The 22274-nt window shown below is 41.5% G+C and overlaps 1 protein-coding gene across 1 annotated transcript in view; it reads right to left on the minus strand.

The window, feature by feature from the left end:
* Positions 1 to 21905, minus strand: part of TPRG1 (tumor protein p63 regulated 1) — a 117495-nt gene extending 95590 nt beyond the window's left edge. The window contains exons 1-2 of the mRNA XM_038749735.1: positions 21844 to 21905; positions 756 to 1001 (exon numbers count right to left, since the gene is read on the minus strand). Of these exons, the coding sequence (XP_038605663.1) occupies positions 756 to 977 (222 nt within the window). The 5' untranslated portion in view covers positions 978 to 1001; positions 21844 to 21905. The remainder of the gene's footprint in view (positions 1 to 755; positions 1002 to 21843) is intronic.
* Positions 21906 to 22274: the final 369 nt, after the last annotated feature.

Genomic DNA, 22274 nt, shown 5'->3' on the forward strand with positions numbered 1-22274 from the left:
ATGTGACTTGAACAAGTCACTTCACTTCTCTGTGCCTCAGTTACTTCATCTGTAACATGGGGGATTTAGCCTGTGAGCCCCACATGTGACAGGGACTGTGTCCAACCCAATTTGCTTGTAACCAGCCCAGGCCTTAATACATGCCTGGTACATAGTAAGTACTTAAATACCATCAATATTATTATTATTATATCATGACAAGAATGTGTAATAAAAATAATAATAATAATAATGACCGCATTTGTTAAGCATTTACTATGTGCAAAGCACTGTTCTAAGTGCTGGGGAGGTTACAAGGTGATCAGGTTGTCCCACAGAGGGCTTACAGTCTTTATCCCCATTTTACAGATGAGGTAACTGAGGCACAGAGAAGTTAAGTGACTTGCCCAAAGTCACACAGCTGACGGTTGGTGGAGCCGGGATTTGAACCCACGACCTCGGACTCCAAAGCCCGTGCTCTTTCCACTGAGCCATGCTGTAAGCTTTTCTAAACTACCAGGAAGCAAGAGATCAAACTTTAATCCCAGAAACATACTCGCAGACCTTAAAATCGTAAGCCCCAAAGGGTAATGATTGGGTCTTGTTTCAGTTGTGACACTCCCAAATTCTTAGTGCAGTGCTTCAAAAATCAGTAGGTACACAGCTGATAATGATGATGAGCAATCGAAAGATCCATAGCCAGCATAAAATTTCAATTGCCCATCCCCAGATGTATTGCTGTTATTTAGGAAACAAAGATCAGAAGTCTAATTTACCCGGGTAACAAAGTACTTCCTCGAGGTATATGGTCGGACGTAAGGGTTTGGGTAGAGTGTTGTCTCAGTGATGCTTGGCTGTCTTGTAATTCGGTTTGACTTTGAAGGCTTGAGAGGATCATCCTCTTTTACAGAAAGATGGTCTCTTTCTGATGGCTGGTCATCTCCATCTTGCTTCAGAGCCACTGGCTGGAAACCATCGAAACTCCCGAGGGTAGACATGTCAACAATCTAAAATGGCAGAAGCTGCAAACAGAAGGACAGAAACCACATCATTTATAATGACCACAGAACAGGACACATTTAACAGTTTTAAATCAGAAAATCAACCTGACAAATATCATCACTTATTCATTCAATCATATTTATTGAGCGCTTACTGGGTGCAGAGCACTGTACTAAGTGCTTGGGAGACTACAATACAACAATGAACAGACACATTCCCTGCCCACAATGATATAACAGTCTAGAGTGGGGAATATCATCACAGGGTCCCTGAGACACTGGTATTGTAAAAGAACGTATCACAAAAACTCCAAAAGTATCATCTGCATTCAGGACAGGTTTAAGCCACCCTACTGGCCTCAAGGACAGTCGATTTTGCAGAACACTCTTTGTGTAAAACATGCTGTAATTGCATCATGGAAACCAAGGCACCATATGATGAAATGAGGTGGATATCATCATTGGATTGTGTCAGGACTCTGTCAGGCCCCTTCCCTCACACTTGCTTTCCTTTGTCCCTGATGGGTTCCCCACACTAGTTAGTACCTTTTCTGTGCAGGGATTTCACTGGAATAAAGAGGGCTAATGGTCCAGGAATATGTTTACTGACTCTTGTGTGTACTCTTGAGCAATCAATAAATACCACTGATTTATTGATAGCCAGAACATTGGTAGAAACAAAAGAGAAGAGGCCGGCTGGGACCAGCTGTCCTTTTGCCTGGGGGATTCGTGTGCAGAAGGGGAGTTCCCCTGCTATACTGAGGGGCATGGGCACTGATCACTTGTCCTAGCTGTGGCAAAATTATGTTTCCTCGTGTGTTTCTCCTCCTCCTTCTCTCCCTAGCCCCGCTTTGTCTTGCAGCTTGCTACCCCAGAAGTAGAGGAGGCTCTGGTGAGGAGAGATGGAGTGTCAGAGACAAGTTCCCAGCAAACCTAGTATTCAACACTGTGTACTGTTTGTGGGGGATGAAGCAAGACTCATTGGACTGAATATTTAATCAGCTTCTTTGCCTGTCTATCTGGTGGCTACACCCAGACTCCACCTCCTCAATTGGCACAGCCCAACTTAAGTAAGGAGGCCAGCCCAGAGCCAGGGGTGGAGACCAGCCCACTGGGAGCCATCACCCAGAGGAAGATCTTCACCTCTCTAGATTTCTATTTCAACTCTCTTCAGACTGGACACACCCTTTTTATGGCAGTTGTTAGGCCTTTACTATGTGTAAGTAGTACAAACAGTAGTAGCACTGTTCAAAGCTCTGGGGTAGATACAAAGTTCGTGTCCTGCATGGAGCTTGCGGTCTTTAGCCCCACTTTACAGATGAGGTAACTGAGACGCAGAGAAGTGAAGCGACTTGCCCAAGGTCACAAGAGAGACAAGTGGTGGAGCCGGAAGTAGAACCCTGGTCCCTCTGACTTCCAAGCCCATGTTCTATCCATTAGGCCATGCTACTTCTAGGACCCCTTCAGGGTTTCCAGATGCCTATGGTCTCTCTCCTTTACTGGGGTCATGACACCCAACTTGCCAACTTGTACCTCCCAAGCGCTTAGTACAGTGCTCTGCACACAGTAAGCGCTCAATAAATACGATTGAATGAATGAATGAATGAATGACACTAGACCAGAGGCTTTGCTGGCCTACCTTCCCTGCCATCCCTGCCTTACTAATGGGAAGGCAAGGGTTTGGGCCTGTAGTAATAATAATAATAATAATGGCATTCGTTAAGCGCTTACTATGTGCCAAGCACTGTTCTAAGCACTGGGGTAGATACAAGGTAATCAGGTTGTCCCACATGGAGCTCACAGTCTTAATCCCCATTGAAGCACAGATAAGTGAAGTGACTTGCCCAAGGTCACACAGCTGATACATGGTGGAGTCAGGATTAGAACCCATGTCCACTGATTCCCAAGCCCAGGCTCTTTCCACTAAGCCACATTTCCAGAGTGGTTTGTCTCAGGTTGGGATGACCAGTTTAATTGGTCCTCACACATAGAAGAGCAGGGAAGGAAACCAAAAGAGCCACTCCACAGTGCCCTTGACAACTTAGCCTAGCTAAAGTGCAACAACTGAGCCTAAGTTTCCAGAGGCAAGAGAGCCCCAGGAGAAGACTGCTGCAGTAGTCAACATTTGGGGGCTGGAAAATGCTCAGGGTCAGAAGTGGACATGGTGGAGGCAGCTTCTGGTGGGAAGGTGGGGGAAGGTGGACGAGAAGACTTCAGGGCTGGAAGAAGAAAGCTACGCTTCTGCAGCAGCATATTTACCCACCTGAAGGGTCGGGAACCTCAGTTTCTTGACCCAGCTGCTCTTGAAGGTGGCTTCTGATGGAGCCTGCTGGGGTTCTGTATTATGGCTTTTTAAAGGCATCCTTATCCCAAGGCCTAGGTCCATAGCCTTTAGATCCCTTGTGTTAATCCAGCCATGTCAGGCCTTTTCTAAAAGAGTAAGAATCAGGGACTATGACATAAGTGAAGTCAATTATTGTTGCAGAAGAGAGGAAGGAATGGAGAACTTTACATAATAATAATAATAATAATGATGATGATAGCATTTATTAAGTGCTTACTATGTGCATTTAAGTGCTGGGGAGGTTACAAAGTGATCAGGTTGACCCACGGGGGGCTCACAGTCTTAATTCCCATTTTACAAATGACGTAACTGAGGCTCAGAGAAGTGAAGTGACTTGCCCAAAGTCACACATCTGACAAGTGGCAGAGCTGGGATTTGAACCCATTGACCTCTGCCTCCAAAGCCCATGCTCTTTCCACTGAGCCACGCTGCTTCTCCATCCACCTTCATCACTGCTGGTTAGGGAAGAGATCAATGTTTCATTCATCGAATGTACCCCTCCTCAAGGATTCATCTAATCCCCAAATAATGTGCCAATGGCATTTTACAGTTTGGTCATGGTGTAGTGAAGCCTCCAAGTCAAGCAATAAGCTGGAAAGATGCACCCAGGGCATTTAAAGCAGCTACAGAGACAGTAAGGTCTGGGGGTGGAATACAGCAAAAGGTCTCGACACAAGGGTGTTAGGAAGATTCAATTGGTGGTTTGTTATTTAAAAAAAAGGAAAGGACTTTAAGGGCCGTGGCAATGCTCTTTGTTTTGAAAATAGCATCACTATTCCAGAACACAGTAGGAATCATGTTTCTTTTCCCCTCAATGACAGGCCCTCTAATGTAACAATAATAATAATATGAAAGTGGTGGCATTTTTAAGCATTTGTATACCAAATCCTCTATTCTCTCTCCTTAGATCTTACAAAAGCTTCGCGACTCACCAGGAAGGAAAGTAAAAGTCAGCCATCCTAGTTGGGAACTTCTGACAATATAAAACATTCGTGGAGCTTTACTATCCATCTATAATCAAATGATTACCCAATTCTCAGTAGTTTTGATAAGCACGTAGTATCCAACTTAAAATCAGAAACCAACCCCCCATCATTTTTAACATTTTTTTCTATGAGAAACCTGGTACCATATTTACATGTAAGACATAATTTTTCAGGAACCAATAGTGTTGTAAATCAGAGCACAGTCTGTATTGCTCATTCCTTTAGTTGCATTTATTGAGCACTTACTATGTGTGGAGCACTATACTAAGCATTTGGGAGAGTACAATACGACAAAAAACCACACATTTCCTGCCTACAATAGAGCTATTGTGTTCTTGGGGGAAATTGTGTGTTATAGAGAAATTGTGTGTTAAGAGAAATAGCCCCGGCAGGAACTGGTAAACATTAGACTGTGAGTCCCTTGTTGGGTAGGGACCGTCTCTGTATGTTGCCGATTTGTACTTCCCAAGCACTTAGTACAGTAAGCGCTTAATAAATTCAATTGAATGAATGAATGCATTAAACAAGTGATGTTCATCAAGGTTAGATTACTCAGCATCACTGCATTCCCAGCCCAGTCATTTGAAAAATCCTGAGCAGTGTCAATGATGTTGGAGAGCCCTGTTTTAACATCCCTCTGCTCTCCATCCATCTATCTGGGGGTGGGCATTCAGATCATAGCGGTGACCTGACTTCAGCAGCAGAGAGTCTAACCAAACACCTGGCATTCAAAAGATGGGTGGTTTTTGGCCCAAGAACCAGAATTGATGATCAGATCAGGTGCTGCAGGTTGCAAACGCCACTGGTCCAAAAGGGTCTTTATTTACACATATCCAGCTGGAAGAATTTCCAATCACTCACCCCTCTTTACAGTTGAATAGACATACTTGAAAAAAAAAACTCACCATTAAAAAAAAAAATCTTAAATATCCCAAAGTATAGATTTACATATATGGGAGGATATGCCCTAGTATTTGAGGTACTCAGTTAGAGTCCTCCAAAAATAGACTATTCAAAAAAGCGGTAGGGCCTGGAAACAGAGGGAGAACATAATGAAAACTGTTTTTTCCAACATCAGGTATTCTTCCCTAAAAATAAAGAAAGGAGTAGGAAGGGAATGGAGATTTAGGCCATAACTTTTAATTAAAACAAAAAGATTTAAGTGAGGCCATCTTGTTCCAGAATGATTTTAGCCTTGGGCAGAAGAAATTTAAAGCTCAAGTCACCCATGCCCCATAATCAGAGGAAACAAAAATGAAATATCTTCTGCTTGTGCGCATGGCTTATTATAATGTAGTTAGAAGCAATTCCCTTTCTTGGTAGATGTTAAGAGCTATGGGTGCTCTCAATAAATTATCCATAAGGGAGGTCTCCTTAAACCAATATGAAATCAGCACTGGTAGCAAATTGAGTCAGAATTTGGCAGTAAAACCTGCTTTACACATATTATCTCTCTTCAAGCAACTAATATGAAAGTAAATGTAATGCTGATTGTACAGATGGGCAAATTGCAATCTAAACCCAAAGCCCAAGGCTACGCAGTAACTCAGTTGGATTGGAATTGTAACTCAGGTGTCAACTCACCACAAGCCCTGACTTCTGGCACTAAAATGTAGAAGTGTTCTAACATTATATAAAACCATCATCTTTCTGATTCAGGAAGTGTGGAATAGGACCAATGTCTACGTGGAATACTTGGTTGCCAGAACTAGGAACTCAGAGGATATTAGCTGGATATTACTTAAGGCTTTGCAGCCATCCATACCAAGCCTTCCTGGGGTAAATCGTTCAACCCTATTACCCACCTTCTACTACTCCAACACTTCATTCATTCATTCAGTTACATTTATTGAGCACTTACTGTGTGCAGAGCACTGTACTAAGCGCTTGGAAAGTACAATTCGGCAACAAAACTTCCCTGTCACCCAAGTACTGGGTACCAACACCCCTGTGGCAATTATGTGCATGTATTTATATTCTGTTGCTTCTCCCATCCTGTAGTGCTTTTTAGTGTCCGTCTCCCCCACTGATTTGTAAACTCCCTGAAGGCAGGGATCGTATCTACTCTCTCACACCCTTCTGAGAGAAGCAGCATGGCTCAGTGGAAAGAGCATGGGCTTTGGAGTCAGAGGTCATGGGTTCGAATACCAACTCCACCACATGTCATCTGTGTGACCTTGGGCAAGTCACTTAACTTCTCTGAGCCTCAGTTACCTCATCTGTAAAATGGGGATTAAGACTGTGAGCCCCCCGTGGGACAACCTGATCACCTTGTATCCTCCTCAGCACCTCAGCACTTAGAACAGTGCTTTGCACATAGTAAGCGCTTAACAAATGCTATTATTATTATTATTATTATTATTATTCTAAGTGCTTAGTGAAGTGCTTTGTGCTGAGTAGGTTCTCAAATAGTGTTGACTGATGACAGTCCAATAGGAAAGTAATTTTTGTTCAATCATCATCATCAATCGTATTGAGCGCTTACTGTGTGCAGAGCACTGTACTAAGCGCTTGGGAAGTACAAGTTGGCAACATACAGAGACAGTCCCTACCCAACAGTGGGCTCACAGTCTAAAAGGGGGAGACAGAGAACAAAACCAAACATACTAACAAAATAAATAGAATAGATATTTTAATGATTTCAATGATTTTAAACCCAAAGGGAAGGTGTTCAGAGCAGGTTTTTGAATGAGGGAACTTCACTAATTTACCACAAGGGAAAAACTGTTAATGAAATCAGATGTCATAAATTTAACTTTGAACAATTTACCCTCTCTGTGAGGAGTCAGGACAATTCATGTCTTAGGCAGTAACAGCCTATTTTGTGGTCCTCAGGTAGCCACAAGATCTAGGTGGAGGGGTGCCACTTTTTATATATGTGATAAAAATAGAGGTTGTTTATAGGGAGGCTCCTCAATCATTTTTCATGAAGAAGTAATTTTACAGTAAAAAAAACTAATCCTGGCAGTAATTTGATAAATTACTGCGCTTTTCTGTCTTTCCCTTTCCCTTCCCTTTCCCTTCCTATCACCACCCCCTTAGCCCAACAGAGTAGAGTTCTCCAGTTCTTAGGTGACAGATTTCCAGGGATCTACTGTGAAACATGAACTATGGGGACTCATGGTTTTAGTCCCAAGCTCTTGGTCAGGGACAGAGCAATCTGGGAGCAGCTCACTGCATGGAGCCACATTATAGTTCCACGAAGAGCAGATTTTTAAATATTGTATTTCATTCAATTATATTTATTGAGTGCTTATTGTCTGCAGAGCACTGTTCTAAGATCTAGGAGAGAACCGAGTTAGTCAAGTTAGACACAGTCAATAAATTGGGGAAGCAGCATGGTGTGGCGGCTAGAGCACGGATCTTGGAGGCAGAAGGTCATGAGTTCTAATCCCAGCTCGGCCACTTGACTGCTGTGTGGACATGGGCAAATCACTTCACTTCTCTGGGCCTCAGTTACCTCATCTGTAAAATGGGGATAAAGACTGCGAGCCCCCCCGTGGGACAACCTGATCACCTTGTAACCTGAACAGTGTTTTGCACATAGTACATGCTTAATAAATGCTATCATTATTATTATTCTCTATGCCTCAATTACCTCACCTGTAAAATGGCGATTGAGATTGTGAGCCCCATGTGGGACAGGAACTGTGCCCAACCTAATTTGCTTGTATCCACCCCAGTGCTTAGTAAAGTGCCTGGTACATAGTAAGCACTTAACAAATACCACAATTATCATTATTATATTCAAGGCAATTGACTAAAATTATTTTCACTTTTGCATTTTATACATTGAATATCATATCAGCATAGTGTTCTATCTCATGTGTGGAAAAGTTAATTCCCTAGATCATCATTCACTCCAGATCCCCTCCTGGGTGCCACACTGAAATAAGTAATAATAATAATGGCATTTATTAAGCACTTACCATGTGCAAAGCACTGTTCTAAGCACTGGGGAGGCTACAAGGTGATCAGACTGTCCCACAGGGGGCTCACAGTCAATCCCCATTTTACAGATCAGGTAACTGAGGCACAGAGAAGTTTAGTGACTTGCCCAAAGTCACACAGCTGACAACTGGCAGAGCTGGGATATGAACCCATGACCACTGACTTCAAAGCCTGTGCTCTTTCCACTGAGCCACGCTGCTTCTCATAAATAATAAATGTATTATTTATTAAAAATAATAATTAATAATTATGGAACTTGTTCTAAGTACTGTTCTAATCACTGGATAGATAGAAGTTAATCAGGTTGAACCCACATGGGGCTCACACTCTCAATCCCCATTTTACAAATGAGGTAACAAGCACAGAGAGGTGTACTGGCTTCCACCCCTTGTGTCCTTTCGTTGGAATGGAGTCACTATTGATGGGTCACAAATCGCTGTACTCCCAGCAGGAGAACAACAACATACAGAGGCACACATTTCTGGGGCAAGTTCAGCAAAACAAACAACTGAACCAGAAGTTCAGTTATAATTACTGAATTATAGCCATAATTTATTTCAGTGTCTGCTTCACCCTCTACACCTTAAGCTCTTGGTGGGCAGAGAATGTACCTGCTGTATTCTACTCTACCAAGTGCTTAGTATAGTGCTCTGCACACAATAAGGACTCAAATATCACTGACTGGAAGTCAGCTAGGACACTTGGGAGATGATTATCATCATCAATCGTATTTATTGAGTGCTTACTATGTGCAGAGCACTGTACTAAGTGTTTGGGAAGTACAAATTGGCAACATATAGAGACAGTCCCTACCCAACAGTGGGCTCACAGTCTAAAAGGGGAAGACAGAGAACAAAACCAAACATACTAACAAAATAAAATAAATAGAATAGATATGTACAAGTAAAATAAATAGAGTAATAAATATGTACAAACATATACATATATACAGGTGCTGTGGGGAAGGGAAGGAGGTAAGAAGGGGGGGATGGAGAGGGGGATGAGGGGGAGGGGGGAGAGGGGGATTAAGTGCTGTAAGTTGTTTGTTCTAACAGGCCATATCAGCCAATTTATCTTCAAAGTGTTATATGCCAATTATCTGGCATTTACCGTCGAAATTCTGGACAGGACTATTTCCTAAAGCCCTTATCACTTAAGGATCAGGAAAGAGACATAGAGAGGAAAATGATCACTAGTGTCCCCCAGAGCAAGAATGCTATCAAACTCTAATCACACCTGGAAAAGGAATTACTGTGAAGGGAAAATCTGCATGATATAAGAAGCAAAAGGAATGGTTGTCTACATTTCCCAGAATCAACCAATAGTATTTATTCAGCACTTACGGTGTGCAGAGCACTGTGCTAAATGCTTGGGAGAGCACAATACAGAGTTGGTAGACATGTTCCCTCTCTAAAATCAACTAGAGAGGTAAAACAGATATTTGTATACCAGGAAACACTTGGGACTTTGAAAGGAGTTTTCTTTCTCTGCTGAGAGAAAAAAAATGCACCAATTTCTGGGTGGTGCTAAGTTGTTATGGGCAATTACTCGAGACAAAATCTCTTTCTTCTTGCTGTTCTGTCCTATTCCTATCTACCTTGGACTTTGTCAGATGAAGCTCTGACATGGTAAGACTTTTGTTTCTTGGCTCAATCGTCTTGTCTTATGCCGTCAAATCGTTTCCGACCCATAGCGATATCATGGACACATCTCTCCCAGTATGCCCCACTCTCCATCTGCAATTGTCTTGGTAGTGTACCCATGGAGTTTTCTTAGTAAAAATGTGGAAGTGGTTTGCCATTGCCTCCTTCAGCGCAGTAAATTTGAGTCTCTGCCCTCGACTCCCTCCCCTGCCGCTGCTGCCCAGCACAGGAGAGTTTTGATTTGTAGCAGATTGCCGTCCACTCGCTAGCCACTGGCCAAGCTAGGAATGGAATGGGTATACCTCTGCTTGATTCTCCTTCCCATAGCCAAGACTGGTAGAGTACTGGAAACTCTAGGTGTGACCCTGAGAGGGATCAATCAATACTTGTGGTAAAATAGTTCAGGGACATAAGGATTGACTTTTGGTATTTCTGATTCTATTCTTTTTCTGAACAATAGCCTTACAGTAAAGTACACATCTGCTTGCGGGGCAGGACTTGGCCTGAGTATTCATTCATTCAATTGTATTTATTGAGCTCTTACTGTGTGCAGAGCACTGTACTAAGCGCTTGGGAAGTACAAGTCGGCAACATATAGAGATGGTCCCTACCCAACAACGGGCTCACAGTCTAGAAGGGGGAGACAGACAACAAAACATGTAGACAGGTGTCAAAATCATCAGAACAAATAGAATTAAAGCTATATGCACATCATTAACAAGAGGATTTGGCCTGAGTATGTGGTAGGAGCTTTGTAATTAAGCAATCAGTCTTTATGGTATGATTTAAAATCTCCCTTTTGCATTCTAACCATAATATTATTTCAACATTGACTTTGGCCATTATTGTGCCTGGGAACCTATTACAATCACGGTTATCAGGACTTTTGTAGAGCTGCCCCTCAGACCTTGTCTAAACCTCCTCTCTCCTTTATTCCTTGATTGCCCTGGATGCAGGGACTTTCCCCATCAAGTGGTCTATTGGATAAGAGTATAGGGTTGGGAGTCAGGAAACCTGACTGTTAATTCTGACCATTAGTTCACTGCTCCGTGACCTTGAGCAAATAATAATTTCTCTTTGTCTCAGTTTTCTCATCTGTAACTTGGGGATAAAATATATGTTCTCCCTCCTATTTAAGCCCAATGTGGGGCAGGGACTGTGTCTGACCTGATTATCTTGTTTCTACTCCAGCACTGAACATAGTACTTGGCACATAGTAAGAACTTCATGCCATTATTATTCTTTGCATGGTCTGTGCCAGCAAGCACCCCCGGTTTCACCAATTGAGAAAATCCATCAGATTGTGAGTTCTTTGAGACCAGGGATCATGGCTACTGTAATCTCCCACAAACTTAGACAGTGCTGTGATCAATCAAATGCATTGAGTGCTTACTGTGTGAAGAACAGCGTACTAAACACTAGGAGGGTACAGTATAACTGAGTTGGTAGACATGTTCCCTTCCCATGGTGACATGGTAGGTGTTCAATAAAATCTAGTTATTGAAGGGTCTAACAGTCCTAATGGCTAGCCATGTACCCACTCACATCCCTATGAACTTTCCTTTGGGTAACCCAGTGAGGATTATTTGCCTGGGAATTTAGCTTATACCTTCTTGAACCTACTGATATTTTTGGAAGGTACATCTAATGACAGTTAATCCCACCTTCTAGTTTCAATAGGTACCGCTCCCCCCATAATCTTGTGGTATGGTTTGGTAAACAGTTCATCATCATCATCAATCATATTTATTGAGCGCTTACTGTGTGCAGAGCACTGTACTAAGCACTTGGGAAGTACAAGTTGGCAACATATAGAGACAGTCCCTACCCAACAGTGGGCTCACAGTCTAAAAGGGGGAGACAGAGAACAAAACCAAACATACTAACAAAATAAAATAAATAGAATAGATATGTACAAGTAAAATAGAGTAACATATGTACAAACAGTTCTTTACCATGCTCAACCTGTCCACATCTTTCATGATTTTGTGAACTTCAAGTACTCCCCTCCTCAGACTTTTCAGACTCTCCTTCAAGTGTTCCCAATCACTGTTGATTTTGCTTGTGTATTGCTCTAATACATCCTTCCTAGAGCAAGGTTTCCAAAGCTACATGCAATATTCCAAGTACATCAGCTGTCATTTGTTTTATTTTTCATTCCCAAAGCATTTTGTTGTTTTTTATCATTAGACCAATAATTTGAAAGATGAGTAAACAATCAATCCAAGATCACTGAGTCAGAATCCATCTTGTAAGAGTAGATTTTTTCCTTCTGAATGCATTATCATTTATTTGCTTACTTTGAAAATGATCAGTCACATTTCTGTTAAACTCATTCAGTTTTGAAATCCCCCTGCAATTTTTTCTTATCTGCCAGAAGAGTTTAGTGTCATCTGAAAACCTAGAGAGCTTCACTACACACTCCTTCTACTCACTCATTTATGAATAGGTTCAACAACAACAACAAAAAAATCCTCATACAGGTATAGGGGGATCTATTATTATCTATACTTTTCCCATGCAGAAAAAAAATATCTCCTACATTTCCTCTGGTATTCCATTTAGGGTAGAATGCGCTCTCTGATTCTGTATTTATTTCATTTTTGGGTGGGCATAATGGCAGGCAAAGAAGATTATTTTAGCTATGAAGTTTTTAAACTAACTGGGGGGAAAGATTGCTAAATAGTTATGCTGGGGGGATGTTTTGTATGACCCAGGGTTTTTTCATTAGATGCAAACAATTTTACTAATGACATCACTTAGAATTGAAAACCAATCCAGACATCAAAGCTTCAGGTTTATTTGAAAGTAGATAAGTGTACCAACAAGCAACCACTAGCTGCATATTCAATCCATGGTATTTTCTGAGCACTTACTGTGGGCAGAGGACTGTACTAAGCATTTCATTCAGAGGGAAATAGGAATTTTAGAAAGCTCTCCTTTAGGAGTATATTTTTGTCAGAAATGTCATCAGAATGCTTTTGATGCTCTACCTTTAGAAGAGAATAGTGTTAAAAAAAATCACCTTGAAACCTCAAAAAAAGGCAGCAAAGGGTTTTCAGGTTCCTGCAGTAAGGTCACTGCAATTTTCACCACTAGATCGAAGACATTCACTCTTTCCCCCTACAGGCTATTAAGCTAAATGAATTGTAACATTGCCTCCTATAACCTAGACCAATTAGAGGAAAAAAGAAAAACCTAAATAAACACACTCTACTGGGGAGAGAGAGGGTGGGAGGGGAAGAAACAAGGAGTGCCCAGTATTTTACAATCATTTTTATAACTCAGTAAACCTGCTAGGTAGGTTAGATGAGGAAATTGATTCCCAAAGAGGTTAGGTAACTTTCCCAAGAACAATCTGCAAAGTCAGCGACAAAGTTTATATCAGAATTTACCAATCTGTGGTTTAGTTTATGAAGACCTCCTGCTTCAAGCACTGTCTCCATATTAAAAGTGAAGACATTAATTCATTCAATCGTATTTCTTGAGCGCTTACTGTGTGCAGAGCATTGTACTAAGCGCTTGGGAAGTACAAATTGGCAACATATAGAGACAGTCCCTACCCAACAATGGGCTCACATGTGGAAGAGGTTATAATCCAAACTATAACTTTTTATTTATTCAAAACCTTCTAAATACCACCTCCTCCAGGAAGTTCCCCCTGATTAATTTCCAGCTCCAAGACATTTGAAGACAACAGCCTTAGTAATTATGTATTTATACCCATCTTCAGCACTAATTTACATTCAAATTATTTACTGACACTTCATCCAGACATTCTTACTATTATTTACACCCTTATTTTCCCTTCTGGCCCCATTATTTGTAGATCATCTTTGTCTGTCTTATTTACTACAAACTTCTAGAGGGCAGAGAACACATGCTTTGTTTTTGTGGTCATCTCTGAAACGCAGTGGTACTGTGTATGCAGGTGCTCAGATTAGAGGTACAGAGTGCACACAAGAGACACAGACCATAAAATTAAGGTCGAAGAAGCAGAGGAAATTATAATTTCACAGCTAAAATCTGAAAAATAAAGCTCCATGCTCCTTGGATCGCTAAACTGGAGGAAAAAAATCCGCTGCAGCCAGAAAAAAAATTAAGCAGATGACACAAAAGACAAATCCGAGATAGGTGTGAACCAGTTGCCTTTCCTTGAAAGAACAGCTGGAATCACACCCCTGGCTAGAAACAGTTTGAGCATTCTTAACCTTGTACAACACTTGACAATAGAACAAACTGCAGAATCTCATGCCAATTCAAAGGTGAAGAAAGACCCAGGCTCAGATTTCCCCCTCTCCCCACCAACCATCTTACAACTGCAATCGCTTTGCTGGAAGACAAATTCCTTCTTTAAGACCTCGGTTGCCACCTCACTGAGAATTTTGAAGTCTAAATAGGGTCCATGCACACCCAAATTTTAAACAGAGAGGAGACAGAAAAGAGCACAATTTTCATCCCTTTCTTCCCCATCTATGCAAGGATGTTTAATCATTCACTCACTTACTTTCCTGAACAGAATCTAATTATTTCCTAAATTGTCAACTGGAGGGCAATCCTGCCTTGAGTAAGGTTTCATTAAAATACCTAAAAAGGCCAACAAGAAAGAAATTGGGGTGGGAGGAGAGTTGAGAGAGGATTTCTAATTTTTGTTTATCCAGCCAGGAGTCTTAATCTTCACAATCAGATTTGGTCAGAGTACACTTCAGAAGGGTAAATGAAACCAGACAACTGCACAATGAACTGAGAGGGAAGAGACACAACACAGGCAAAAAAGAAATTTCAATTTTTCCCTATGTCTTCAAAATTTTAGATAGAAAATGACAGCTGTAAAGAGAAAAGCTGTACCATGAGTTTATCATTTCAGCACATAACGCGACAGCCAGCAGGGTTGGTTTCTTATTGAACCAGACTATAGGGAAAGGCTTTAAGAAACTAATCCAGGATTGGCAACCCCTTTCCAGATCACTGTCATCAATGCCCCATTCATGTTTACTGTTGCCCAACCCAGTAAACTATCTATAACCACTGCATGACTATTCCAGAGGACACCAGTTTGACCACTTCTGTCTTACAGATTGCTCAATATTCCTCTTCTTTGAGAGCTTCTATTGCAGATATCCAACTGGGATCATTCAGTCAGGAGAAGAAAATACTAAAGATTGATTTTATAATGGTCCATTAGGAAGAGCTCTTTCATAGCAGATAGTGAAAAGGTCACAGAGAACAATGGACACAATGGGCTGAATCTAATCAAGGATTATCTTAAGATGTAAGAAAATAATTTGAGAGTGAAAATTTTAGTACCAGAATGAGTTAAAAACTGATGTAAACACCTCTAAAAGATTACCAATGACCTCTACTCCTGCCTAATTCTCCTCCACCTCTCAGCTGCCTTTGAGAATGTCAACCACCCCTTTCTCCTAGAAGCATTATCCAACCTTGGCTTCACTGACACTGTCCTCTCCTGATTCTCCTTCTATCTCTCTGGCTACTAATTCTCAGCCTTTTTCACAGGCTCCTCCTCTGCCACCCAACCTGTAACAGTAAGTGTCCCTTAAGGCTCAGCTCTTGTTCTCTGAAAAAGTGAGTTTAGAGAAGAGCTGGCAAACCGGAATAGAGCTTTGAGGGGAGCTCCATAGTTAGAGAGTGAGAAAGAGAAAAGTTGTCAGGGAGGGAGAAGGACAGGCCACAGAGGTTGTGTGAAAGCCAGGAGAAAACTTTCAGTAAGAGCAGGATGAGATGGCAATTCCAGAAGGAAGTGGTCCATAATTTCAATCCTAATCTTGAGAGGTTATAATGAAAATATGAGAATGTGGCTGAAGAAGATTGAAGATGGGAGTTAGGAGGGAAGATGTGTGTGAATATGGAGGAAGTTTTTTGTTTGCTTTTTAGAAAAGTGGCTTAATTATGATCACATTACCTATTTTGTAGATTACTAGCTGCTTGAGAGTAGGAATAGTGTCTACTGATTCTTTTCTACTCTCCCAAGTACTGAGTACTGTTCTCTGCACATAGTATATAAACTCCAAAAATAATGATAGAGGGGTATTTGTACCAAACACTGTACTGAACATTGGGATAGATCCCAAATAATCAGCTTGTACACAATCCCTCTCCCCCACAGGGCTCACAGTTGGTGAACAGGTAATAACAATAATAGTAATAATAATAATAGCATTTGTTAAGCACTATGTGCCAAGCACTGTTCTAAGCACTGGGGTGGATACAAGGTAATCAGGTGGTCCCTCATGGGGCTCACAGTCTTAATCCCCATTTTACAGATGAGGTAACTGAGGCCCAGAGAAGTGAATGACTTGCCCAAGGTCACACAGCAGTTAAGTGATGGAGGCAGGATTAGAACCCACGTCCTCTGACTCCCAAACCCAGGCTTTTGCCACTAGGTATTGAATCTCCATTTTAAAGTTGAGGAAATGGTTGGACAGAGAAATTAAGTGACTTGCCCAAGGTCATACAGCAGGACCTTTGACCCCATAGCCTAAATTCTTTCCACTAAGACATGCTGCTTCCCTTGATTGATTCAACAGCAGCAGACTTCTTTCCCCTTGTGTTTGCACCTCTAGCTGATGGAGAAAGGATGGAGAGAGATAACACAGCAGCATGGCTCAGTGGAAAGACCGTGGGCTTGGGAGTCAGAGGTCTTGGGTTCTAATCCCACCTCTGCTGCTTGTCTGCTATACGACTTTGAGCAAATCACTTAACTTCTCTGTGCCTCAGTTACCTCATCTGTAAAATGGGGATTAAGACTGTGAGCCCCATGTGGGACAACCTTATCCCCTGTATCTCCCCAGCACTTAGAACAGTGCATCGCACATAGTAAGTGCTTAACAAATGCCATTATTATTATTGTTGTTGTTGTTAAAAAAAGAGGTTTGATGGGAGAAGAATGTTTATGTAACATGCATCTTCACCTGTAAAATGGGGATTTAGAATAAGAGCCCTATTTGGGACAGGGACTGTGCCCAACCCGATTAACTTGTATCTACCCCAGCGCTTAGAACAGTGCCTAGCACATAGTAAGCACTTAACAAGTATCATAGTTATTATTATACCACTGAGAAGCAGCATGACCTAATGGAAAGAGCATGATCCTGGGAATCAGAGGACCTGGGTTTTAATCCTGTATCTGCCAAATGCTTGTTGTGTGACCTTGGGCAAGTCACTTAACTTCTCTGTGCCTCAGTTTCCTCAACTGTTAAATGGGGATTAAATACCTGTTCTCCCTCCTATTTAAACTGAGAGCCCCAAGCAGGACAGGGACTTTGACTTAACCTGTACCTACTCCAGTGCTCAGTACAACAGTGTTTGACATATAGTAAGTGCTTGACAAATACCATTAAAAAGCTGCTAAGCAAGGTAGCTATGAGAATATATAAACTTCAGAGGCAGTTTTATTACCAATGTGATATGCAATTTCCTGAATAACTGGTTCTTCATATTTCTGCAAAAGCGTGCCACATACAAGTATGATATAAGGCAGGAATGACAAAGGTCAATGCCCACAGGCGTTAGTTAGATCCCACTGAGAACATAAGTCCCCACAGGTTTTGTCTTTTTTTTCTTTAGCAGTGTGATAAAACTGTACACTCTCTTTAAAGGGGCAGGCAGTACTCAGATAGAAGTGCCTGGTGTGGCACCCTTGTCATAAGTCAAGCAAGAAAGACCTGATTGTTGAAACTTCCTGTTCGGTCTCATTAGCAGTTCCCTGCAGCTGATAAGAGCTGCATTTCATATGGAGAACAAGCCATTAATAGACTTAGCTCCAGCTATCTGCATTTGATGAGTGATTTCACTTCTGTTGCCAGGGAACAAACACTCCCCTTCCCATCTCAACACACTCTGCAGTAAATGCCCCCACCCAGGCTCAAAAACAGCACAGAGCCTCGGCAACTGGGTTCCAAAATCAAATTTGCTAGCTCTCTGTTTCACTAGGGCACATGGACCACAATTGTAGAAGTATGAATGGGGAAAATATTTAATACAGGAGTGGGGGGAGAAAGTGTGTGTGTGTGTGTGTGTGTGTGTGTGTGTGTGTGTGTTTTGAGGGGTAGGGAAAGAGGGAGAGAGGGGAGATGAAAAAGAGCAAATTCCTCATTCAAAGAAGTGAGCCAAATTGAAAAAAAAAAAAACAGGGAGAAAGAAATGGGGAGGCCAAAGGGTCAAGAAGAATGATGCACAGAGATTAGGGTTGTCCTTATAGAACTTGAAATTCACAGTATGCTAGTACTTTTAGCTCTAGAACATCTAAGCAAATACTATTTGGAGACATACACTTTAGTAATTTTTTTCCCCCTGCAGTTTTCTGCCAAGAGGGACTGGGGAATTGGGTAATGATTTCGTACTTTAGTTTTGGAACATGATTAACTTTCCCAGATAACTTTGCAAGTTTTTTTTTTTCCTGATTCCTTGTTTCCTAAAAACATTTTGGCAAACTAGTGCTCTTTTCCCAGTGTATTCCATCTGCCCTAGTTTTTCTGCCTCTACTTTCTGATCCAATTGATTGAATGCCCCCATTAGCACCTCCGGAGCCATAGACCCCTTTTCTAACTAAACATATATCAACCTGTGCCCCATTGCTATAAATATTGTCCTCCCACCCCAATATTTTCCCCTCTCACCAGAAGGCGCCTCAGAGGAGACATCTCCTTTCAGTGAACTGCAATTCTTCCCAGAAAAGAAATTAGGGTCCATTTCACGTACTTAAGAGCCCTGATAACTAGAGGGCTCTTCCCCTTTGCCAAAACACATCCCCGCTCCAAACATATCAATTCAGTCTACCCCCAATCTCCTTGTACCCCTGACTCATTTCATCCTTGATCATCTGAGAGAAGCAGTGTGGCTCTCGATAAATATTACTGAATGAATAAATGATTGGAAAGAGTACGGGCTTGGGAGTCAGAGGACATAGATTCTAATCCTGATTCAGCCACTTGTCTGCTGTGTGACCTTAGGCAAGCCACTTAGCTTCTCTGTGCCTCAGTTATCTCATCTGTAAAATGAGAATTAAGACTGTGAGCCCCACGTGTGACTACCCGATTACCTTGTATCTACCCCAGCTCTTAGAACAGTGCTTGGCACATACAAATACTATAATTACTTAATCATTCAGGAGGGCTTCTACACAACTTGTGTGTAACTGGCACTTCTGGACCCTCAAGATGATCTGATTGTGAGCCCGTTGTTGAGTAGGGACCATCTTTATATGTTCCCGACTTGTACTTCCCAAGCGCTTAGTACAGTGCTCTGCACTCAGTAAGTGCTCAATAAATACGATTGAATGAATAAATGAATCTGATTCCCCCAAGTGCAACTCAGATTGATATTCTGCCTTGGGGATTCTATAAATTGAAAGCCAACCCAGATTGTCTCTATTGCTGTAACGTTCTTTCCAAGTGATTACTACAGTGCTCTGCACACAGTGAGCATTCAATAAATACGATTGAATGAATGAATGAACCCCACACAGAGCAGAAGCCCTGGTTGCATAGAGGTCAACCAGAAGATCCTGGAAGCTCCTTAACCTCCCTGCTTCCTGAAACTGTTGACAAAATCACACACATCATCTTTCACTCCATCTGATGGTGTCAGAAGGGCAAGTAGTGGGCCAGTTTCATGTCACCTAGGGTATTTTCTCTCTGAAGGCCCATCCAACCTTAACTCTAGGGGTGCAGTTTCATTTTTTAAATAGTTAAAAGCACTCCATCACTAAGGCTGTCAATTCTACTGACCCAAATGGGAAAAAGCAAACTAAATAAATAATTTGGGGCCAATATGATGGGCAGCCTTAAGCTCTAGTCAAATGAAGTTTTCTGGAATCTTAAAAACTTCCACACATTCTTGTCCTGACTCCTCATCGCATAAGGCTAGCCCAGTGGAGAGGATAGCCAATTCCTTGAGCACCAGCATAAATGCAAAAGGATAAACCAGTCTTGAAAGCTGCTGAACTGTGTCAGGGAAACCAGTTTAGAGGGTTTCTGGGAGGTTCACAGAGCTATGTAAGGCACAATATGCCCCACCCTCCAAGCATTTCTTCAACTTAAAATCCTAAAAGCTTGTCAGAACGCTGTTCAACAAGGGCATCCATTTATAACACAATAACCATTTTTATGAGCAACCCAGGACCATGTCTAATTTACTTTCCATTATACCTCTTCCCTTGGTGTTTAATAAATACAATTGAAAAAGATACGCTGCACAAGAATCAAAAATGTCTCATCACCTTAACCTAAATTCTGTTCCTTTCACTTCTTAAGAAGCAGCATGACCTAGAACAAGGGTCAGGGAGTCTATTTTGAAAAATATATATATATACCTGGCCTTCTTATTCCTGCTTCACCTCTTGCTTGCTGTGTGACCTTTTTCCTCTGTTCCTCTTCCCCTCCCCATCTCCCCTACTCCCTACCTCTGCTCTACCCCCCTCCCTGCCCCACAGCACTTATGTATATGTACATATTTATTATTCTATTTATTTTATTAATGATATATATACATATATACATATACATGTATACATATATACATATATACATATATACATATATATCATTCTATGTTTTTATATTGGCACTATTGATGCCTGTCTACTTGTTTTGTTTTCTGTCTCCCACCTTCTAGACTGTGAGCCCATTGTTGGGAGGGGATTGTCTCTATTTGTTGCTGAATTGTACTTTCCAAGCACTTAGTACAGTGTTCTGCACACAATAAGCACTCAATAAATATGATTGAATGAATGAACATTATGCAAGTCTACATCCCCAGGTTTCCCCATCTGTAAAATGGGAATTAAATACCTGTTCTTCCTGCTTACACTGTGAGCTCTATGTGGGACAGGAACTGTTTCTGACCTGATTAACTTATATCTACCCCAGTACATGGTACATAATAAGTACTTAATGAATATCACAGTTATCTCCTCCCCTCCCCTCAAAAAGGAATGAACAATTGCACAACTTCAGACAGGTAAAGGGAGAGCAAAGCTCAGCAACAGAATACCCAACAGCAGCGGTTCTCAAGACTAAACACCATGAAGCATCCTGTGCGTGAACTTCATTGAAAGAGACTTTCATTTTGATGTTGGCAATGATCAACCTGAAGGTTTATCTTCTAGTCAGTTTTGATTACAATGAACAGAGTAGAAAAGATTACACTTGTAATTTCTGGTTGGGTAAGATTAAGCAGTGATATATCGATGCCAAGCTACAAGCTCATCTCTGCCATTTCACTGTAGGCTGTGGTAGGCCCCATTTACATTAGTATTAATGTTGTCACAACATACTCTAACACACTCATTAGGAAAGCCTCACACATGCTCTCCAGGAAATGTTCTTTTCACAGCTCTGAAAGATGCAACCTTTCAAACGGAAGGGAAAAAAGGAGGCTAAAATTAGCACCCTGGGGAAAAACCGCAGATCAGCAATAAATGAGAACAAGGTTGTTTTAAAACTACCAAGCAAGGAAATAAAACGATTGCTCTTTAAAGAGAGAAAATTGCAAGAATCAAATTTGATAGAATCAATGATCAGTTGTTCTACATCTCATGGTACAGCTTGGCTAAGAACCTCTCCTGTGGTGATTATCACTTATGGCTAATAAAACACCAAGTCCTCGCAGAGCAAATTTATTGAGAGGCAACTCAAAGTACTTTTCAGACAGTAGTCACCACGGAAGCTCACCACAGCAGCCAAGAGAGGAAAGATGATTTTTATAGTTGGAGAAACTGAGGTATAGAGGTCAAATGATTTGTGAAAAAAAAAAAGTCTGAAAGTGAGAAACAAGGACACCATCTAGATTAGTGTCATTTTATCCCCCCTGTGTCTCTTGAGAGAACAGTTCCTTTCTGGGTCCCTGAGACCCCAAGCAATTCTTCACACACAGCCCTTTCTAAAACACAGCTCTATAAAGAAAGAAGTTGTTCTTACCTGAGTGAGAAAGAGGAGATGACCCAGCAGGACTGTAGTTAGCCCTCTGATGAAGGAAAACAAAATAGGGAGTAGTAACCTTCTGCAACCTCTCCTCACAAACACAATTACCAGAGACAACAAAGGTGAAGTTCAGCTGCTAGCAAACTGAAAGCACCCTCTCTCAGTTAGGTTCCCTCTCTGTTCTTGCAGTAGTTTAGGACCTTGCCTGGCTAAAATTCAGTTCCTTCACAAAAGAAAGAATGAGAGTGGATCATTAGCTAGGGTGGAACACAAAAACAGTCAGGTATTGGGAGGGTAGTTTACTTGGGAGTGGCCTAATTTCTCCCTTCTACTATTGTACACACCTGGTCCTTATAATCACTGTTTAACTCTCTCACTGAAGAGTCCCGGATATCACCACTATTCTACTGTGTTTTTTGTTTGTTTGT

This window comes from Tachyglossus aculeatus, chromosome 7 (assembly GCF_015852505.1).
Source record: "Tachyglossus aculeatus isolate mTacAcu1 chromosome 7, mTacAcu1.pri, whole genome shotgun sequence".
NCBI lineage: Eukaryota > Metazoa > Chordata > Mammalia > Monotremata > Tachyglossidae > Tachyglossus > Tachyglossus aculeatus.